The sequence below is a fragment of the Photinus pyralis genome, unplaced genomic scaffold (genome assembly GCF_008802855.1).
Source record: "Photinus pyralis isolate 1611_PpyrPB1 unplaced genomic scaffold, Ppyr1.3 Ppyr1.4_LG2, whole genome shotgun sequence".
Lineage (NCBI taxonomy): Eukaryota > Metazoa > Arthropoda > Insecta > Coleoptera > Lampyridae > Photinus > Photinus pyralis.
The window spans coordinates 21,154,055-21,175,997 of record NW_022170403.1 but is presented as its reverse complement, the minus strand read 5'-3'; the positions used below and the strand labels follow the sequence as shown (position 1 = coordinate 21,175,997).

General features: G+C 34.7%; 1 protein-coding gene across 11 annotated transcripts in view; it reads right to left on the bottom strand.

Annotated features, from left to right (window-relative positions):
* LOC116162713 (protein artichoke-like) overlaps window positions 1-21,741 on the bottom strand; it is a 37,363-nt gene extending 15,622 nt beyond the window's left edge. The window contains exons 1-3 of one of the 11 annotated variants that reach the window (XM_031476399.1): window positions 21,616-21,741; window positions 8,844-8,928; window positions 5,847-8,775 (exon numbers count right to left, since the gene is read on the bottom strand). In XM_031476399.1, the coding sequence (XP_031332259.1) occupies window positions 5,866-8,775; window positions 8,844-8,897 (2,964 nt within the window). In that variant the 5' untranslated portion in view covers window positions 8,898-8,928; window positions 21,616-21,741 and the 3' untranslated portion in view covers window positions 5,847-5,865. Of the gene's footprint in view, window positions 1-5,846; window positions 8,776-8,843; window positions 8,929-14,406; window positions 14,539-18,431; window positions 18,707-19,228; window positions 19,276-21,615 lie in introns of those variants that run through there. The other 10 variants (XM_031476400.1, XM_031476397.1, XM_031476401.1 and 7 more) reach the window with 10 other exon arrangements.
* Window positions 21,742-21,943: the final 202 nt, after the last annotated feature.

Genomic DNA, 21,943 nt, shown 5'->3' with positions numbered 1-21,943 from the left:
GCTCCGAAGTTGGAGCCAGTAGTTGGTGATCATCTATTCAGCCACGCATCTACTTCGGCCCTCTGACTCTTGGAATTTAGGTTTTTGCGATCCAAAAGAAACACTTCTGGATTCCGCAATAGTTCAAAAGAAGACATAGATCGGTCCGATTAGCTGCTAACACTGATGAGAAAACATTCAAAACCACCCCAAGTTTTCACTTTTAACACAAACAAATTCACTCAAAACTCACAGAGAGTACGTGCTGATGCAACTAACCGGTAGCTCAGAGGTAAGGCTACTGTGAAATGGACCTGGCCGCCCTCAAAGATTGACTATTTGACCTATTGAGGGTTGAGCTCCAAAATTAAACTTACTTATATAATTATACTCGTCATTCATGGACAAAGATTAATTTGTAATAAATAAAGAAAAACAGATTAGGGGCTACGCCAGAATAGACCTGGCCGCTCCCAGGATGACATCTATTTGCTCTTTTTAAGAGTGACGCTTAAAAATTGCAATTACTTGTAAATGAAAGCTCTTAAATAACTCGTAATTCATGCATAAAAATTAATTTGAAATAAGTAAACCATAACACAGGAGGGGCTACGTCCAACTGGAGCTGGCCGCCCCATCGATTATATCTATTTGCTCTTTTAGGAGTGGCGCTCAAAAATCGAAATTGGTTGTAAATGAAAGCTCTTAAATAGCTCGTAATTCCAGTACAAAATTTAATTTGAAAAAAGTAATTCTGATCAGTGGGGGGGCTGAGTCCAAGTAGACTCGGCCACCCCATAAGAAATGTTCGATTCCTAGTGATTAAAGCGAGCTCTAAAATTTTAAGCTTGTGATATGAAAAGCTCCTAAATAGCTCATAAATTGGATACCATTCTTAAATTAATTCACAATGGTGGGGGGGCTAGGTCCAGCGGGGTCATACACACTTCGCTTCACAGCCACCTTCGTGAGGTCTACAATGTTACCGTCCTGCAAATGTAACTCCTCTATACATTGGGAATCCTTGACTTCGATCTCAGTTTGTGGATAACTCCTATATTATATACCAATCGTTCACTCAACGCTCTAATCCAAATCCATCACCTCTAAATTGAAATATGTACAAGTTTCTAATTGTTGGACCTCCGAAGTCAGTTCGGTTCTCAAATATGAATAAACATATTTTAACATATAAACCACTCCCAATTAATTGTTGATAATAATAAGTCATGAAAAAATGGTCACAATATAGCTAATGTTAACTTTAAATATACATGGTGTTGTTGCGAAGCAACATCGAGCGTATATTTATCCAATTAATGCTTATTCTGAAGTACTTCCTGGACCATTAAATTTGTGACATCCTGTATATGTATATGGTATATAATGGGGTTTCTGAACATAAAGAACTGACGAGGAACCATATCAAAACTTTCATTTCGTTGAACTAAGTTAACCAAATCTTAAACGGTTCTTCAAGTTTTATTATTTAAACGGGTATTTATTTTTTTCATCCCCCATCCTTCGAACCCTCTCTTCTTTGGCGTAGCTTAAGAACGATGCTATTTGTGCGTTCGTTTTATGGTCCCCTCGTTGCAAAAAAATTAACATTTTTAGGGGATCCAATTTAATGTTACACTTATTATACTTACTCGGAAAGCTTACGTTATACATTTTATTGACGTATTGCTCCATATGTAAATTATTTAGGATATATTAATGTAGCAGGTAAGTAGAGACAAATAATTTAGTTTTTTTATTTTCTTATAGGTTATCGATTTCATCATCAGACCTTGCTGAAATATAAATGACTAGTTTTACATAGAAAATTGAATAATATAGCTTACCGTCATTTAAAATATTGAATGAAAATGGGTACATCTGTATGAAGGATCGTATGAGTTACATTATATTCTGATGGTAGTTGTGAATGATATACAAATTTGGAACATAGTGAACAATTTTATATAATTTTAGATCTCGTCCATAATAACTTCCAAATTTGTATATCATTCACAACTACCATCAGAATATAATGTAACTCATACGATCCTTCATACAGATGTACCCATTTTCCCCCTCTTTCCTGATATAGCGTTGGCTATTGTGCCCATCAATAGGTATGTTGGTAAGTATGAATTAAATACTATCCCTAGATTTCCAATGTACGTGTGTGAATTTTTATTTTATTTTTGAATTTTTATTTATTTATTTTTTTTAGGACCCTACAGAACTTCACCAGACACAGACACTAATCGTTACTTGATTTTAATCCGTGCGATTAGTTAACCAGGCTAGACCTGAGTTCTCACAAGAAACACCGACCATAATAATAATGTTTATTAATCCAATAGATCACAATTTCTGGATATAGGACAAGTCAAATTAAACCAAATGTAACCAATAAAATACGTACATATAACGGTAAAAGACAATAATATTCTATAAGTAAGTAACAAACACATAAAGAAATCACAAGAGTTAAAATGAATGATTGAAATACTCTTCGATGGAATAAAATGCATGGTTGACTAGAAAGTTTTTTACTGTGTTTTTAAAATGGCGTCCGGCATGCGGTTTTATTTCCATGGGGAAGTTTGTTGTATATTATCGCGCCCATATAATACGGGTTCTGCCTAAATAAATTAGTGTGATGGTTGTTTATAGCTAGATCATTGCCGTGCCTTGTGTTATAAGAATGAAATTTAGCTCATTGAAATCTCGGATACTGTTTTTAACAAATTTCAATACTTCCAATTTGTATATGCACGGGAAAGTAAGTATCTTCTCTTTGATAAAAGTCTCTCTGCATGACTCACGAAAGCTTAGATTGAACATTAGCCTTACTGCTCTTTTCTGTAGAATAAATATTGAAATATTCGTCTAACGTTTGTTGAATTACCCCAAAGAACTACATATCTCAGTAATGATTCAAAATTTGAGGAATAAAAAGTTTTGACTACGTGCAAGTCAGTGATTTCCTTTAACCTTTTCAAAACATAACAATTCTTAGCACAATTTTGTGCAACAGTACACACTTGTTGTTTCCAATTTAGAGACATATCAAGTTCAATACCCAGTAATCTCATTGAGGCTACTTGCTCTATAGATTTGTTATTTTTCCTGATTAATGTTCTTTCCGTATAAAGATGTTGACGCATAAGGAATTGCATTGTGTAGGTTTTATCAATATTTAAAATTAGTTTATTTTCGCTAAGGAAAGCATCTAATGTTTCAAGATATGGTGATATCGAATCTGTCAGGGATTCTAAATCGTTTTCCGAAAACAACAAAGTTATATCGTCCGCAAAAGCTGTGTAATGGGAACTAATACATTGACCTAAATCGTTGCAATAGAGTATAAACAGCAGGGGCCCTAAGATGCTACCCTGGGGCACACCAACATCAAATTCACGCAATGCAGATGTAGCTTTTAAATATTCTACAAATTGTTTTCTCCCGTTTAAATAGCTTTTTAACAAATTATTTATTTTGCCTCGCAGCCCATACCGTTCAATTTTTTGCAGCAATATTGTGTGATCCACACAATCGAATGCTTTTTGCAGGTCAACAAATAGTGCGAACACTTTGTTACCGGAATCAAGTTCGGTGTAAATTTTGTCCAAAATTTTGCAGAGAGCAAGTGATGTAGATCTAGATTTTCTAAAACCGTCTTGCTGCGGTGAAAATAGATTGTTTGTCTCTAAGAAGTTAGTGATCTGTTGAGTCAAGAGTTTTTCAAAAACTTTAGAAAAAACAGATAACCTTATAGTTACTCATCGAGTATGGGTTGCCTTTTTTGAAAAGACAAATTACTTTAGAAATTTTTAGTTCATTTGGAAAGTAGTCATTTTCAAAACATTCATTTATTAACAGTTAGTGGTTTTACTATTAGAAGTGCGCTCTTTTTTAAAATTGAGACAGGAACTAAATATGGACCAGAAGAGTGCGTATTTTTAAAATTATTAATTACATTTAAGACTTCTGTTTCGCTAACCGGTCTAACGAAGAAAGATTTCGGGTTTATGGAATGTAAGTACTTTTGCTCAATATCCAGTGAAGAGTGACAAAGGTCAGTTCTGTTGTTTTGTTGTGACGAAAATAGTTCTTTCGGTAAATTGATAAAATAGTTATTAAATTCATTAGATATGAGAGTCTTGTTTGTAACTTCGATTCTGTCGATAGTTATGCTGGAGACATTATTTATTTTAGATGGTTTACTATTTTTATTAATGATTTTCCACAGAGTCTTAGATTTGCAATTTGAATTTAAGATTTGTTTGTTAAATGACAGTTTCTTCGCAGTTCTTATTGTTTTTCTATACATATATTGACTTATATTTCCGGTAATAATCAGCATCAATTAAACCATACTTACTTCTTAGATGTAATTCCTTTAAATTGGTTGCTGAGATTATTAAACCTTTTGTAAGCCAGTTCTTATTGCAATCATTACTAATTTGAGGTTTGCGAGTGACTTTAAAGCTCGTTTTGAAGTAATCTTTGACTTTATTGTAGAAAAAGCAAAACTTTTTGTCAATCTCATGATTTGGATTAGGTATACACAGGTAACCACGTTTTCTGCTTTAACAAATTCAAAAATATCTCGATATTTTTATTTGAAAAAGATCGATATTCATAGTTAGTGTTTTGGTGGGGGTGAATATTCGTGAGTAATTCAACTAACTGTAACGTGTGATCTGATAATCCGTTCTCCACAACAGCTTTATTCGTAATTTGAATATCTGGATTTGCAAAAATGTAATCGATTGCAGTAGCGCTTCGTTTTGTAAATCTGGTTGCTTCAGTGAAAATGGTTTCTAAGCAGTATGAATTTGTAAGATCAAATAGAGCTGTTTTGTAAACGATTTACTGAAAGCATGATGATACACCACTGCAATTAAATAAATGATCATCAGTTAGTACCAACTTCATAATTTTTTTGATTTGCGGGAACTTCAAACTGTAATCACTTCTAATGAATCATTCGGTATAATGTTACATACTCGTACAAAACACAAACCAATTATAAAGAAATTCAAAGATTACTACCTGCAGTAAAGCTTAAGCTGCACGACGTTTTCGTGGCGAAAGTTAAAACGAAGATGTCGTTACGTGGCTAGCATTCGCAACCCTACGAATCTGAAGAATCCGACCAATCGGACAAATCAGAAGAAGAAGAAATGGAATTAACTTGAAACATCCAAGGACGAAGAATTTGAAACTGAAGCATGGGATTAATATCCATGAAATGAATGATTTTAAAGAATCTTACGAACCGATAGAAAGAAATGCGAATAATCCTATAAATTCGAAGCATCCGAAGTCGTGTTCGAAGGGTTGTAGAAATCTGTAAAATCTAGAGCGCTGGTCTAACGTTGGTGTTGCACGCCCTCTACTAACAGTCACATAAAGTAACAGACGGAATTTTGGGACCTTCGAGAACCTCTCGAACGAAACATTTTGTTCCTTGAATAATGGATTATTTAGAAAGAGTGCTTATTTTGGTCTGCTTTTCTATCCAGTTTATCATACAATGCATTTGTGTCAACATTTCCCATTGCTGTGGTCGAATTTGATACCGAGGGTAACATGTATTGTATAGTGTCATACACAAAATACAATCGTAGGCATGAGAACCCATACAAGAATTCATATAATGTCCTACACAGTTTCTGGTACAAAAACGTTAAAACATTATAAAACAGTGTTATACCGCCCTAATAAGTTTATAGGTTGGAAATTTTCAAATAATTATATACCACGGCAATTACATTTACAACTTTTCGAGTGTATCTAATTGGTTAATTTTGTATGTCGAATTTTAGGTTTGGGCTTTGGTTTGGGGTAACTGCAATTGGAAAGAAAAAACTATAATCCGTTTATTCAAGGTTCCACAATTCTATTAATCTTTAGGAAAGAGACAATCAGAATTACATTTGTAAGAACACATTTATTAGATTCGTTTTTAACAATTGATGTAGTGGTTTCCACAATATTAGTCTTGTTCCCAACTGCCGTGTCGTAGTCATAATCAAAATGAAATTTTTTGCCACTTTCAGTAGTTTGCGTCTTTTGGATCACATATGAATCGCAGTCCACATGTCTCGTCCTCTCGGCATTCTGCATGAAAATGCATTCCCATGGGTTTCCATCATGAGTCACAAAAATACCGCGTCCTAAGTGTTGAGCGATATGGCAGGGATTGAGACATTGTAGTTTATTATGTGACAAATCCAACACTTCCAACTTCTCGATGCCAGCAAATACGTGTTCGTCTACTTTCGTTAAAGTATTATTTCCCAAATACAAATGTGTCACTGAGTGTAGATCGTCGAAAAGTCCAATCTCCAGTGAGCTAATTAGATTGTTGGTTACATTCAAATATCGTAATGAGGCGAGATTGTCAAAGATGGTTAATGGGAGAGCTTTAATTTCGTTATCATTTAGTAGTAACCAAGTTAAGGATCGCAGTAGGACAAAGGCGTTAGTTGAGAGCAGTTCTACGGAATTATTAGACAGTTGGAGTACCGATAGAAATTGAAGATCACGGAAATGATCACCTATTGTTCTTAAGTGATTATTTTGAAGGTATAAATATCTTAAATTGGCCAAATTATTAAAAGTACCGGGATCTATGGAATCGATGAGATTATCGGCTAGATTTAGCGATGACAAGGATGTGGTATTCTGGAATAGACTACCCGGTATGGATCGAAGAAAATTTCTTGACACGTCAATTAAAACTACGGACACTAGGTTGTTAAAAATCATAGGTGGTAGGGTCGTCAATCGGTTGGCTTCCAGAAACAACTTTTGAAGCAACATTAAATCGTCAAAGACGTAATCTGGTATACGCTCGATAAGATTTTGAGTCAAATCCAACTGGACTAGAAGGCTGAGTTTGTTAAAGGCATCCGAAGATATGTTTCTGATCTTATTACCACCTAAATAAAGATGCTCTAGCTTTCGCATACCCTCAAAGCTCCCACTCTTGATAACTTCAATGGAATTGTTCAGCAAATACAAGTACGCAACGTTTTCCAAGTATGTCATGTTTGGTGCATACCCGATTGCATTACCATAGAGATGCACTTTGGTTAATGAATGCAAATTAATAAACGCGCTATCACTAATGTGACTAATTGAATTGTGCGACAAATCTAAAATTGAAAGGGAAGGGGTGTGTTCGAAATGTTGACCGATCGTACTAAGGGAGTTATTCTTTAAGGACAGATAAGTAAGCTTCGACAATCCCGAAAATGAAGCCTCGCTTAAATTGAGTATGCCATTATTATTCATGTCTAACGTTTCTAAATTAACAACGAATTGTAAAAATCCATCCCCAATAATTCGCAATTGATTGTTTGCAAGGTCTAGGTACTGAATGGACGGAATATTAAACTGTTCTTTAAAGATGAATTTGATCGAATTCTTCTGCAAGTGCAAAGTGGTCAGGGATGGAAGGTTTCTAACCCATCCCACTTGCAGTTCTTTAATGTTGTTCCCTTCCAAATTCAACAACTGAAGAAACACTAAATTTGTGAAAGTATCACGAGGTAACATAGCGATTTTATTGTTTCTTAAAATAAGTTGTGTCAGTGCTTTGGTATGTTTAAAATGTTTTGAAGAAATGTTATTAATTTGATTGTCGGCCAAATAAATGTTTTGGACATTGGTTAAAAACATAAATATATCATCAGGTAAACTGCGCAGGTCGTTGCTCGACATATCTAGGGTGGTTAACATATGGAGATTGACAAATGCTTTTTCTGCTATAAGATGCAGTTTGTTGTAGTTTAAATGAAGATCTGTCAAACTGTATAAATGAGCAAAATCGGCGTCCGTTAGCGACACCAACAAGTTATTAGACAAATGTAAAACGCGCAATTCTGTAAAATATGCAAGAAAATCTTCGGGAATTTCACTTAAACGATTATTATCAAATTTTAGACTTTGTGTACGCGGATGAGGTTCAGTGACATTTGTGCTCAAGATATTGAAAATAGAGAATATTTCTTTCACACCTCTAACATTGGAGATAAAGTTATTACTTAAATCTAGATCGACAACATGCGTTGGGGGCCAATTTATAATACTTGTTAGATTATTGTTCTGCAAACTGAGAATTTCCACTGTCATTGGAAAAGCAAGCAAATCGATTGTGCTTAAAGAATTTGAGGAAAGAGAAACATTTCGCACTTTTAAATTGGAAAATAAAAGCGAATGTATAAATGATATCGAATTGTCGGATAAATCTATATTTTTTAGTGCATTTAATTCAAAGAAAGTTTCCGGATGAAGGTTATCAATATAATTGTCGTAGAGTAAAATTCGTTGCAGATTTTTTAAATTACGGAATGCTCCTTCTTCAATACGCTCCACACAGTTTTCTGATAGATCTAATACTTCCAATGTCTCTAATTGATCTAATGTCTTATTTTCGATGAGTTTGATGCAGTTGTTCTGCAATCGTAGTTCTTTTAGACCATTAAACAAAGAAAATGCGTCTTCGTGAATAGTAGTAATTTCGGCATCTGTCACGTACAATTTTTCCAACTTGTTGAATCTTTGCAAGAATTTTTTGGGAATGTACTCTATGTTGCTATTTATAAACCTAATTTCTGTTACATTGGCTTCTTCGGTTTGAGCTGTGATGTTGTCCGTTTCTGTGAACGTAATGTTGTTACAATATATTGTTTCTTGATTATCTCCATTAGTAATGCAAGTGAAGGTTTTGGCGTAAGAAATCCTTGCAAATATTGCGAATATGAAGATATAACACCAAATCGCTTCCTATTAAAATCAAATTTGCTTAGGTATATCGACATGACGCGAATTTTATGTATAAGTAGGTACTTTACCTGTTCCATAAAGTGTAGAATTTGTTTAAACGTCTTATACCACGACGAGATCATGCTGACGTAAGTTGGCAGTTAGTATTTACACCTGAAAATGAAAATTGTTTATGAAATAGTAATGTGCTTGAGTTTCAGGACGTCTTGAGACTCAGGATTATTTTTAACAAAACATTTTTAAATAATTGTGAACTAACAACTAAAAACTGTACGTTAATAGGATCGATTAAGTACTTGTTTTAATGTAAGCTTTTCAAGGCTCGTAAGCTATCCTTTATGAAAAAGAAGCTAAATATACATAGAATAATGTTTACATATTAGTTCCTTAGTACATATAACTAGATTGGTCGACCGATTGCATCTAAGAATTTAACAATGTATTCACAAGCAGTAGAGACTGCCTTGCCTCTGCGAATATTCTTAATTAAATTTAATCTTTGATTGTTGTAAAGGTCATATTGCCATAAAACACGATTTCGACCCACATGAAATAATTTGACAAAAATGTGTCGACAGTTAACGCCACGTTAGTGCTCTTTAGTAGTGCTCGAAGTTTATCGTTAGTGCTGCTACATAATATGAGAAAAATTGACGGGCTCAACTTCACACTCAACTTTTATTTATTGAAATAACGAACGCACACGGCGTTAGTGATAAAACAGTAGGTATCTCAAATTCTTTCGCTGTTCCTAAAAAAGTCAAGTGTGAAATTATCCCCTCCCATGCATTTCTAATTAGATGAAACCACACGTGATTGTTAGTGCTCAGTTAGTGCTGATTTGTGCTCAAAAATTCCGATTCCAGCATTTCATATTTCCAAGAAAAACGAAAAAAATTGAAATATTTTGTGAAGTTGGCTCCACCCATAACTCGTTTAAAAAAAAAATTAATAAGATCATTAGTGCTGTTTTGTGCTCAAAGATTACGATTCCAACGTTTTTCGTTTCCAAGAAAAAAAAAATACTAAACTAATCTCTCAATCTTGTAGACCTCAAAAAGTGGCAATGAGAAAGTGTTTTTTTGTACTTCGTCAAGTACGTAACATAAGAAATAAATATAAACGAAATCGGCAAAATTCGGTGTTTCTGGCTTATCTTCGGATGTAATCGGAATTTTCTGGATTTCTAATAACTCTTTAATTCCGCATCTTATACAGGGTGAGTTTTTTTTTCATTTTAAGCATTAGGATCTCGGAAACCGTAAGAAATAGAGATTCGGTTAAATGAGGAAAGAGTTGTCGTTTTAACAGCTTATTCAAGATATGCTTTTGTTTTTTGAAAAAAATCCACGGTTCACTAGATCTTGAGCGAAAAACGGGTTTAGTGATTTTTCTTTTAGATGTTGTAGAAGCGTTAGTATTAGAAATACAGAAATATGCAAAGAACAAAAATTGTAGATTTTTTTCCGCTTAATAAGATACATTTATTAATATTTATTCTTCTTTTATAATTTTCGAGTTATAACGCAAACTTACATTTTTTTAAATGGTAATCATAGTTGGCTGTGACATTTTTAAAAAGTGCATTTTTTTCTGTTTACAGTGATATAAGTGTCATTGTACTTACTTTGACAAATAAACATGATACAGAACTGTTTGTATTATTAAGAGTAGTAAAAACAGATTTTGCCATGGGAAACATTTTTGTTCTCTTAATTACTGTCTATTATAATATTTAACTTGGAGTTAGTTGTGCGGCGGGGCACCGTTGTGTTGAAACCAGCTTAAATTACGTCGTGTTTCCAAATCTAACTCATCCTACATATTTTGAAATTCATTTGGTAGAAAATGAAGATAACATTGGCCTGTTCAATTTTCAATGTAAATGAAAGGTACCTATCTCACTAGATATTGTTTTCCAACTTTACTTACCTCTCAATATTACGAAAATTACTGCAGGGCGTTTATTTATTAAAGTACATTTAGCAAGTCTTATATCGTTATAAAAAGAAAAATTTGTCCTTTTTAAAAATGTCAAATCCAGCTATGACTACCATTAAAAAAATTAACGTTTGTATTATAACTCAAAAATTGTAGGATCTAAAAACAAATTAGTAAGTTCATGTTAAGCATTAAAATGTCTAAAACTTTTATTCGTATCATTTTGTTGTATTTCTAATAATAACGATTCTACAACAGTTAAATAAAAAATCACTAAATCTGTTTTTCGCTCATATCTAGTGAACTGTGGATTTTTTCAAAAAACAAAAGCATATCTTAAATAAGCTCTTAAAACTACAACTCTTTCCTCATTTAACCGAATCCGCATGTCTTATGGTTTCCGAGATCCCAATGCTTAAAATGAAAAAAAACTCACCCTGTATACAGTGTATTTTCTGGCAAGTTGTTTATTTGAACATTTCGCTTTAATTTATTGTGAAAATACACATTGCATTTTATGATTTTAATAACAACAATGATTTTCATTGATTTTGATTAATTATCATAAAAATAAGGCACTACTAAAATGCCCTTTGGAACTTAAAATGAGTCAAAAAACATTAAAATTTTGAATAAACAAGGAGTAAGAAGGGGTCCCGAAATCCCAGTGGCTACAATGGTCTTGCCACGCCACTGATAAAAGATTTACTGTGATAGTAGCATAGTACCAGACTTTACACTGGCACTGTATAGCATGAAGGTCGGTAAGTTCATTTTCCTCGAACTAATTTTTATTAACAAAAAACGCATTTCGTTTGCGGGCCCTCTCTGGGGATATTCATTAGGATGACAAAATTACCCTACAATCATCCCGAGTCTGTTATTCCGCGTTGCGCAGTTGTCTATATCATAGATATATATCTGTTGGGCGCAATGCCCGAAAACGGCCAATGATCGATTTTTTTGCTCAATCTTAGGATTGGGCTATTTAAAACGACCAAAGCCCGAATTTCCTTTCAATTTCGGGCTTCGGCCGTCTCCAAACAGCCAAACCTAGGATCGTGCAAATATGAAACGACCAAAGTTTAATAAATTCGGTTCCAGTGCCAGTGTGAGGTACGTATGACATTTTAAGCATTGGAGACGTAGAAACCTAGACCAATTTTGAGCAACAACGTGAACTCAAGAGTGCATCAGGTGGATCTTATATAGATATGCAAACAGAACCAGAGGAAGACTATCAATTTATTTTAAATTATCAGGACCATCTAACAAAATTAGTGTTTTTAAAACCTTTGAAATCGAAAAGAGTTACGGAGGTATCTTACAATCTTTTAGGCATTTTTTGTAGAATAGGCGCTCCCTTACATCCTCCAATGTGACAATGGAAAAGAGTTCACCGCAGGGTGTTAGGGACATTTTAGTGTCTTGGATGGCAGATACCAAGAGGACTAATTGGGCTAACGGATTTCGATTTGTTCAACTAAAAAAAATGGATCTTTTCATACAGATATAAACAGAAGTCCGCATTAGGTGATGTTTGGGGTTCCTATACGTAATGGCCTATTCGATTCAAATATACCTCGTGAGGTCCTTCAAAACATTACTAGAGAACAAGACCTGAAAAATATATCAAATAGCAATTCTAATGCAGACGTCTCTATAACAACTAAGATGAAGAGGAAGAAAATCGTGCAATATCACACAAAACCTAAAGCGTTCAAGCCAAACAAAAAGTAATATTTCAACTGTTAAAGTAAAAAAAAATTAATAAAATTTTAAATAAATTACTAATTATATTTTATATATTCACGAAAATGTTTTTTACAGTGTACCTGCACACCTGAAAAACCTTGTATGATTTGCAAATTTTTAATTATTTTTTTTAATAAAATCAAAATAAAAAATTGTACATAAAAAAGAGGGGTTGGTTTTTAAAGTGTTAATGTGATTTTAGAAGGGGGATAGGCAAAACTGTTATATAAAGGGAAGGGGCGGGGATCAAAATTTCGAAATAAGTGCGTTACATCATTTATGGGTTGCCTCTCCAAAAATTTTGAATGTTACTGAATTTCTATTGAGTCACTAAAAATGTGTGTTAGCTTTGGTTATTTCCTAATTACTCAATCTTAGGTTTGGCTGCTTCAGGACGACCAAAGCCCGCAATTGAATTAGAATTCGAGCTTTGGCCATTTTAAATAGTCCAATGCTAAAATTGAGCAAAAAAACGACCATTGGCCTTTTTCGGGCTTTGCGCCCAACATATCTATGCATATAAAAAATTTCAGGAAATTTTAAAAATGCTGTAACTTTTGACCGGTTAACGTTAATTTGGGAAAGCGCTAATTTTTCAAAAATTTCCGACTTTCCGAAGCTTATGTCTCGGAAACGGTTGAGAATTTCGAAAAAGTATATATAATCAATATTGTACACAATTTTATGAGTTTTCATTATGCTAATAGGCAATTTTTTCCTACGACGCATCGTTTTTCAGATGTCAGCGAAAAACCGAAAATGTTGACCTTTGTGCCTCTCCTCCCGGGAAGGCTCCAGTCGGAATCCTGGGGACTTTCAGTATGATTAGTGGTTACCTCCTATGTGGTCCAAACAAGGTTCTTAAGTCGAAACTTCCGCTTCCAGCCATACCGGGCACACCCCCTTTGAGCACTCGTAACCTGGACTACTGTGACATACCTACAGTGTAAAAGCCAAGTAGTAATAACATCAGTATATTTTGTCAACCTACTTCCCAGTAATGGGGTGGTAGAACTGATAGAACATCGTGAGAAAAAGAATAAGCACCTTATTATCGGGTGTGTCTCAAATGCTCACCATACTACATGGAGGAGAACTTCAACCCTACTAACCTAGACATTCTCAGTCAGGGCAACGATAGCGAACCCGAAACCAGACTGTGATTCATTCGAGTCTGGCATCATCGAGTATCTCTGACCATATAACAAACTGGCAAGCCACACCAGAAGCGATTATGTCAAATCAAACAATAATTTCTTTTGAAATTAATTGCAAGGGATCAGTCCAAAAGGGTTATCGCAACCCCAGATTGAGAGGCTTATAAAGTAAACCTAAGGCTATATAAGGATATTAGAAGGCGTCAAAGAGAGGCATGAAAGAGTTATTATAATTTCAATTTTTATACGACGAGGCCTAATGTGCTTGTAAATTACAAGATGATATGTGTTTGGCTGGTGTTGCGGTTCACAATAATGAAACCACCGAGTATATTCGATTGAATATATTTGGTAACCAGACGAGAACTGTATACAGAATGAAAATGAAGCTTCTTAAAAATGTTTTTTGGACCTTTTTACCTGCTAGGGCAGGAGGTTGAAATATAAAGTGAATGAAAATATCAAAATAAAAATATAAAGAAAATTTATACAGTTAATTCTATAGGTACGCTGCAATTAGAAATAAAATAACAATCTTAAGAAGAATATAAGTAAAAATATCCAAGTCTATCGTGCATTGATAATAATACTAATACAAGAACTTATATACATGCAAACGGTGAACACAATAACAGCCTTAACCTAATAAATGAATTAAATTAACTCAGTGCACATTTTATCTTGTGTTTTGTAGCCATTAGTGGTAGAGCACATATTTTGTTAATGGCACGTTTCACTATACCATACCACCCTTGATTTTAACCGAAACTACACACACCTTTTTACTGGGCCACTGCGTAACTCTGCGACTCGTCCACAGAACCATTGCAGTGGAAGAAGGTTTTCTGGGTTGTGTTTCGCAATCTTCTATTTGGTTCGTTGTTGTAGATGGTTCAGACGTTTCCAGCGTTTCCAATAATGCTGTTTCACTTGTGCTAACTGCCATCGTGATAACGTATTCATTTTGAACAGTTTAACATCTGTTTCTATTGGTACGACAAGTAGGTAAGTCTCCAATAGGGAAGTGGCTTGGGGATAAGGCTCTTAAGTCATTAGGGTCGTAAAAGGATTATTTGTCGGGAATTTATACACCCCTCAACTCCCGTCAGAACTGTGTACATCTCCTCAAAGGTAAGGTTCGCGTTGCCTACTATTCGTTTTAAGTTTGTTTGACTTAGTCGCTTTCCAAAGACCACCTTCATGTGGCGTCTTTTGTTGAATAAAGTGCCAATTGATATTTTGTGTTCCAAAATTTAATACAAGTGAGTTTTTTAACGCTCAATAGTTTTTGAAATTCGCGTTTTGCTCTTACCAAACTCGTTCCGTTGTCGGACTATGAAATCGGTTACGTCAAGTTTGCGCGAAATCACCCAAGAAACGACTCTGTGGTCAAATCTCCAACTAATTCCAGATGAATCGACTTGCTGGCCATACAAACAAACAACTAAATGTGACATTTAACTAGCCTTTTCCTTCGCCCCTTGCCCTCCTTTAATGATAACGGACCAGCATAATCAACTCCGCAGCGAATGAACGGTCGTGCGGACATAACGCGAACAATGGGGAAGTTAACCATAAATTATTCGAAGGCAACAGGATTTACTTTGTAACATTTCACGCATTGTTTGAGTACATTTTTAACCTGATCTATTCCTGCAATGGGCCAATACTTTCTTCTAATCGAGCATACAGTCGTCAATTGACCAGCATGTATTTGTTCTTACGGATCAATGCGCCCGCAGATTATGTTTTGATATTTGACTCAAAGGGTAGATTGGGATCACCATTTCTTTTCTTAAAATGTCAGATTGCTTTGGAGCTTCAACGTTAGGAATTCTTAACAATTCTGGCCCATGCCACAGATGGAATTTCGGAAATTCGCTGTGTAAAGTACTACGTGAAGTAATGTCAGGAATTCCACATCTCAGTATTCACTAGAATCTTTGAGACGCGGTTTGCAACGAAAGTTCTTTAACCTATGAGGAGTATTTATCCAAGCCAACAGCACGATAGTCGAGTCGGTGTATGATTTGATCTGGCTAAATTCTATGTTTATCGCGTGTATGATTTTATTAACTAAGCGGGATCGTTATAGTTTTGAGCGAGGCGACGATAGTGATAATTAGAAATTGATTTTATGTACAGGGTAGGCCCTTAGTGCGTGGGTGGAAGTTTATTAAGGCACATATTTAAAATTCACTGAAGGACTAACCTAAAATTTTTTCAACGAAATTGCATATGTTATACAGGGTGATTTATATCAAAGTTGCATTTTTTAAATAGAACCCCCTGTATATTATTGCGAATGTCGATTAGTTGGACAATTTTAGTGGGACTATGCATTACGTATGATATTTAAACTGAGTGGTTGAGCCGCAAATCGTCATGTCTAGTAAAACAATGAGTATCGTAGTTATCGTAAAACTTCCATTAAAAAAATTAAGTTACGTCAAATTGAAATGTTGAAAATTGACGGAGTAATTTCTTTTAACACAAAATAGTTTTACTTTGATCGTTCGGCGTATATGTTAGTACATTTCATGATCAGTAACAATACAGAGTCACGGGCTTCTAAGTCTTATGGTAACTGCGATATTCATTTTTTTACTGGACATCTAATTTTTCGAAAAAAAAATGACGATTTGCGGCTCAACGACTCATTTTAAATATCATTAAAGTCACAAAAATGTGCAATAATATGCAGGGCATTCTATTTAAAAAATGCAACTGTGATATAAATCACCCTGTATAACAGTTGCCCTGTCGATGAATTTTGCGGCAATCTTCTACCCACGCACTAATGGCCCGCCACTAATGATCTCCCATGTGTATTGAGCGTGTAGGTGCTTAAAAATTGATTTTCTCACTGAGTTCACTTCACTTCCTCTAATTCCCAAAAGCGTTTGATATTGTGATTGAGCCGAGGCTTACAATACTGTTTGTACGATCATTTAAGGGGTATGGTAATAAGACATTCCCGCCAAGTATCCAGCCTAAGTGGGTGTTTTGAAGCGTTGGTTGGTTGTCAATTTTGAATTGACCGTCACGTAAGAGAGACCAATAGATCTCCGCTCCTAACAGTAAATCGATAGTGGACGATTTGTTAAAGTTATTATCCGCTAATTTGATTCCCGATGGAATATTGAACAAACTGCGATCAAGATCAAAACTCGGTATTGGTTCTGTAATTTTAGGTAATACTACGCAGTTGATATTTGATTTAAAGTTGTTATGTTTTGATTTGATGGTAACGTTTACTAGTTTATCCACGGACAGTGCGTTTTGATTGATGATGCTAATAATTTTCCAATCAATGTGAGTCGAGGGTAATTGTAACTTGTTCGCGAGATCATTTGTAATGAAATTTGAATGGCTAGCTGTAACTAATACAGCTCTGCATGTGTGAAATTGGCCTGCAGCATCTAAAATTTGCAAACACGCAGTTGATAAAAGCGTGTACACATTTGAGTTCAATTCTTCTCGAACATCACTCCACGTGGCTATATTTGATTCTTGTGGGTTTGCGCTAGTAGAGGGTTTTTTACCGTGAAATAGTGTACTATGTTTTTTATTGCAATGTTTACATCCACTGGACCTACAATTCATGCTACTATGACCTTTCCGTAAGCAATTAGTGCAGAGTTTTAAACGTCTTGCTTCCTGGAAGGCATTTTCCGCTGTTAGTTCTTTAAATATTTCACACGAGTATATGAAATGGGATTGGTTGCAATAAGAACACTCAATTTGGCTAGGATTCTGTACTGAGAGCGCCCCATTATTTACGTAACGTTGATATGTAGGTTTTGAGCCTTGATTAGAGCTTATTTTGCTTCCAACTTGTAACGACTCTAACGATTCGCACTTATGCTTTAAAAAATCAATCAGGTCAGATAATGCTGGAATATCTGTGGTAATGTTCTCTTCCCAATCCCGGGCGGTAATATAATCTAGTTTACTAACAACCAAGTAAATAATTAAAGCATCCCATTGCTCGGTGGGTAACCCTAAACTATGTAAAACCTTTAGATTTAACGATATCGTATTAATTAATTGGCGCATTGCAGTGGAATTATACTTTGTAACGGTAGGTAACGCAAATAACGCGCTTACGTGATTTTTAATTATTAATTCTTTGTTATGGTAACGTTCGACTAGTAAATCCCATGCAATCGAGTAATTTTCGAATGTTGTGGCTAGCGAATCTACTAGTTTAGCTGCTTCGTCTTTTAAACAGGATTTTAAACAGTGAAATTTTTGAATATCTGTGATGGTTTGGTCATTATGAATTAAAGTTTTGAAAGTTTCGTAGAAGGGCAACCAGTGGTCGTAGTTACCGTTAAAGGATGGCAAATCTCTAGCAGGTAGTTTAAAGGTGCCATTGTTTTCGAATTTAGTGGAATTATTTTGGGTTTGAAGTAAATTGGTAACCGGTTCTAAGCATTCTTTCGCCATCGCAACGAGTTTGTAATATTCATTTTCGAAACTTTCTCTTTCTTGCTGAGCTAACTCATCGGTATTTGTATTTATTTCGCACAAAATATCAATTTGATCTTGTAAAATGTTAAATTCGTCTAAAATTCCCACTATCTTATCGAGTCTTATTTTTAGTTCTGCTACTTTTGAACTGTCGTATGAATTTATAAACGTGGAAAATCTCCTTAATTGGCCTTTTATAGTACCGCGTTTGGCAATTAATAATTTTAATTCCGCCATTTTGAGAAGATGTATACAGAATGTGCACGTGAAATCAAGATGTGAACTTGTAATAGAGGATGTATGTAACAATAAAGGAAGGAGACTTACGTTAATATCGTGAATGCTGTGTCGAGGGATGATTAATTCTTCTTTCGATGATTGCACTGGTATTTACTACAATGATTTAGTAAACTTGAACTAATGCCACGCTTGAAGGACAATGTTGCGCAGTTCACAATAATGACGATTGAATATGTTTGGTGTTAACCAGACGAGAACTGTATACAGAATGACAATGAATATTAAATGTTAAAATGCGTCTACCTGCTAAAGCAGGGGGTTTAGTTTAGTTGGGGTACGCGCCAACAGTTGGCTAGGTTGGCTTTTACCCTCATTCCGTTTCAAGTAAATGACAACCTCCCCTCCCTTGCCCTTCAATGTAATCAAATTGACCGTTATTTCGGAAGGTCAAGGGTACTTTAAGCACACTCGTAAAACTAAGCCGGGGACATATTCAAGTTAGTCTCATATTTTTGATTTCTTATAGAGGAGTACATTCAAGGTTGATGCACTTCAAAGTATTTGGCCAGAGGCTCCTGAGGACCAAGTTGACAATCGCAATGTAACCCCCGAAACAGTGCAGCTCTTCACTACGTTTACATAATTACATTGCATGGTTGAAGGTTTATACTCGGGTTTACATAACTACCAGAAACTTTCTAAAATTAGTAGATTACTCACGTCCCGATAGGATAGTAGGTACTTAGTTACTGAACCTTCATTAGTTTAATATTGTAATTGTACATTGATATCATAACCATTCCCGTCCTGCAATTTTTATTTAGACATTGATTACAATTAGGAGGCGAGCGAAATGTTAAAAAAAACCTAGCCTAGGTACATACCATTGCCTGCACGTAGAGCACAGAATTATACGTATGGAATGTGAGTGTTTGGACTAAAACTTATTAATTATAAATCTGTATATTATTTTGATATGGAAAAACCACAAGTATGACTAATACCAACACAAACGATTTTAGGATGGTCAAGAACGATAAAAATTACCTACTCAATATTTAATGAGTTCTTTGAGATTTGCAGCGGGTTAGTTGCATTATTTACCTCGATTTACCTTTTACAGTTCAGAGAGGTAAGAATTTTTCATCCGTAGCAGAGATGGGAATTTGCTTAGATGTAGATCGGGTTCGAGCATTCTGCCGGCTACTTCGAATTAGGTTTTCCTGCAGTTTTTCTAATTCGCACGGTCATCATTAACCGGAGTAGTATATAGAACAACTTAAGACCTTCTGCAGGGGCATCTCCCACTGCTTTGATCTCCAAGCACAGAAACAGAAGTGCAATATAATTTACAACTGTTGTGAAGGATTTGGGCGGTTATTATCATTTTTAGGGAAGGACTTTTTCACAAATGTTTACGTTTTGCGAATTTTGCATAAAACGCGTCGTAGTAACGTTCATTTAATTTTCGAATTTAGTAGTGTTTGAGGTAGTGCCAGAACTAAATGATCTGTGAAGATGGCAACGTCTAATCAGCCTATGGAACGGGCTAAAAAGCGCCAACATAATTTGTTTAAGGTTCCTCACCTTTGCAACAGACAAACCACAAGGAATACGTATATGCTGATTTTAAGAATTTGTCACCTAGTGACTATTGGAAGAGAGTTATCTATATTCCAATTCTTAACAATTTAATAGTTGACCTAAAATCTCGTTTTGGAAAAAAAAAATTGTCAAATTTAAGCTTAAATCGAGGTTTAAATATATTAATAGGTACTCCATGCTCTTCAGGTCGTCACCGATGATAACGTTTTAATAATAGGTAAATGAGTATGGAGATCTGCTAAATAACCCGTCGTTAGCACAACTTCTGGGTGAAGTGCAGCTTTATAAACAGAGTTTTTGCACCATGGACATTGTCTACGATAATGCATTACAAGCTCTTCAAAATTGTGACGAAATTTATTATCCTACCATTAAGAAACTTTTACAAATGTATGTGCACTTTTATAATTTCTGTTGCAACCATTGAAAGGAGTTTCTCAAGCCTTAGATTGTTAAAAAGTTATTTGAGATCCAAAATTGTATGCGCCCCTCTCTAGACCAAATCCTAAATCCGCCACTGGTGGTTAACAATCTAAGTTTTCGACCTCCCACCCCTTGTGCTTCCCCCGTACCACCCCCAAAACCCCTGAAATTTGGTTGGTTTCTTAGTTTTTCAATCATGTCTTTTTAATGGTTCACTTTAGAAAAAAATATTGTTATCAGAAATTGTAGACCATAAAATTTTACATAACTTTGATACACTACTTTTTTGTGAAATGTTTATTAAAAAAGATATAGAGTTTGAGAGTTGGTTATATTTTGAAGAATTCTGAAATTTCTATGTAGATGTTTTAACCAAATTTCATACTTTATCTCTATAATTAAGAGTTTTATGAGAAAATATCTTGAATTTATTGTGGTATAAATCCCTCTACCCTGCACCCTTACCAAAGGGGATGCATAATAATGAAACTTGCAACCTTTGCTAGTGAGGATAGGTATTTGAATAACTGTGAGATAGTAGCGCTTTCTAATATACTTTTGAAATTAAAAAATTGTCTCACTTCAGTTCAGTGGCGATAATAATAATAATAATAATAATAAAGTTTATTTGAGCTTTAAGAATAAAACAAAACAAAAATAAAACAAAAATACAACAACAAAAAAGAAAAAATAGCCCAAAAAAGGAATGAATTCGGCAATGCCGATTGTGAAGTTAGTCAGAGAGTACAACGCAGTTGGGGTTACTCATTATAAACAATAGTAAACGTAAATAATTAGTTCTTAAATTGATCTCGAAGAAATGTCTAAAATATCATATTATCCATGTAACCGAGACTTCGCATTAATTCTGGCCAATGAAATTACTAGATTACTAACTTGTAAAATTTTTACAGGTCAGCTGTCAGTTTTACAAGTCATGGAATGTTCGGGTTTGAAGCATTAGCTTTTTCTCACAACTTGTTTCCTAATCTTCCCGACTAGTAGGTAGATATAATTAGGAACTTGTTTGCGTAATTTTAGTAATTGCAAGAATATTTGCTAAATTGCTGAGAAAAAACTTTCTGAACATTTTCTTTTAAATAAACCGGTACATAAGCTGATGCAAAACTTGCGACAATCGGTGTGTAAATATATACGAACAGATTTCCTTGGACAGGTTTACTGTTAGCAGTAGTAGTAGGTGCACAAATACTTAAAATAATGAAATCTGTTTTTTACTCACGTTTAAAATAAAATTGCAAGATTACTTGTGGGAGTTCAACAATGAACCAGTGGCACTTATTTGGTGTAATCACGTACGTCTAGGAATAGAAGGAGCTATGGAACTACAATATGATCACAAGTTCTGTTCAGATTAATTTACGTTTTTAGACAAGGAAAAACCACAATATGCGAATATGTAATGACTAATCATTATAAGTTACTCTCGGAACCAGAAAATTTCCACTTATAAAACAATGTTAGTATAGGGTCTAGTACATTTATGTGCACGAAATTAATTTTTATCCATCCTCATCTATCTCTATTTTTTATAATAGAATGGTAAAATA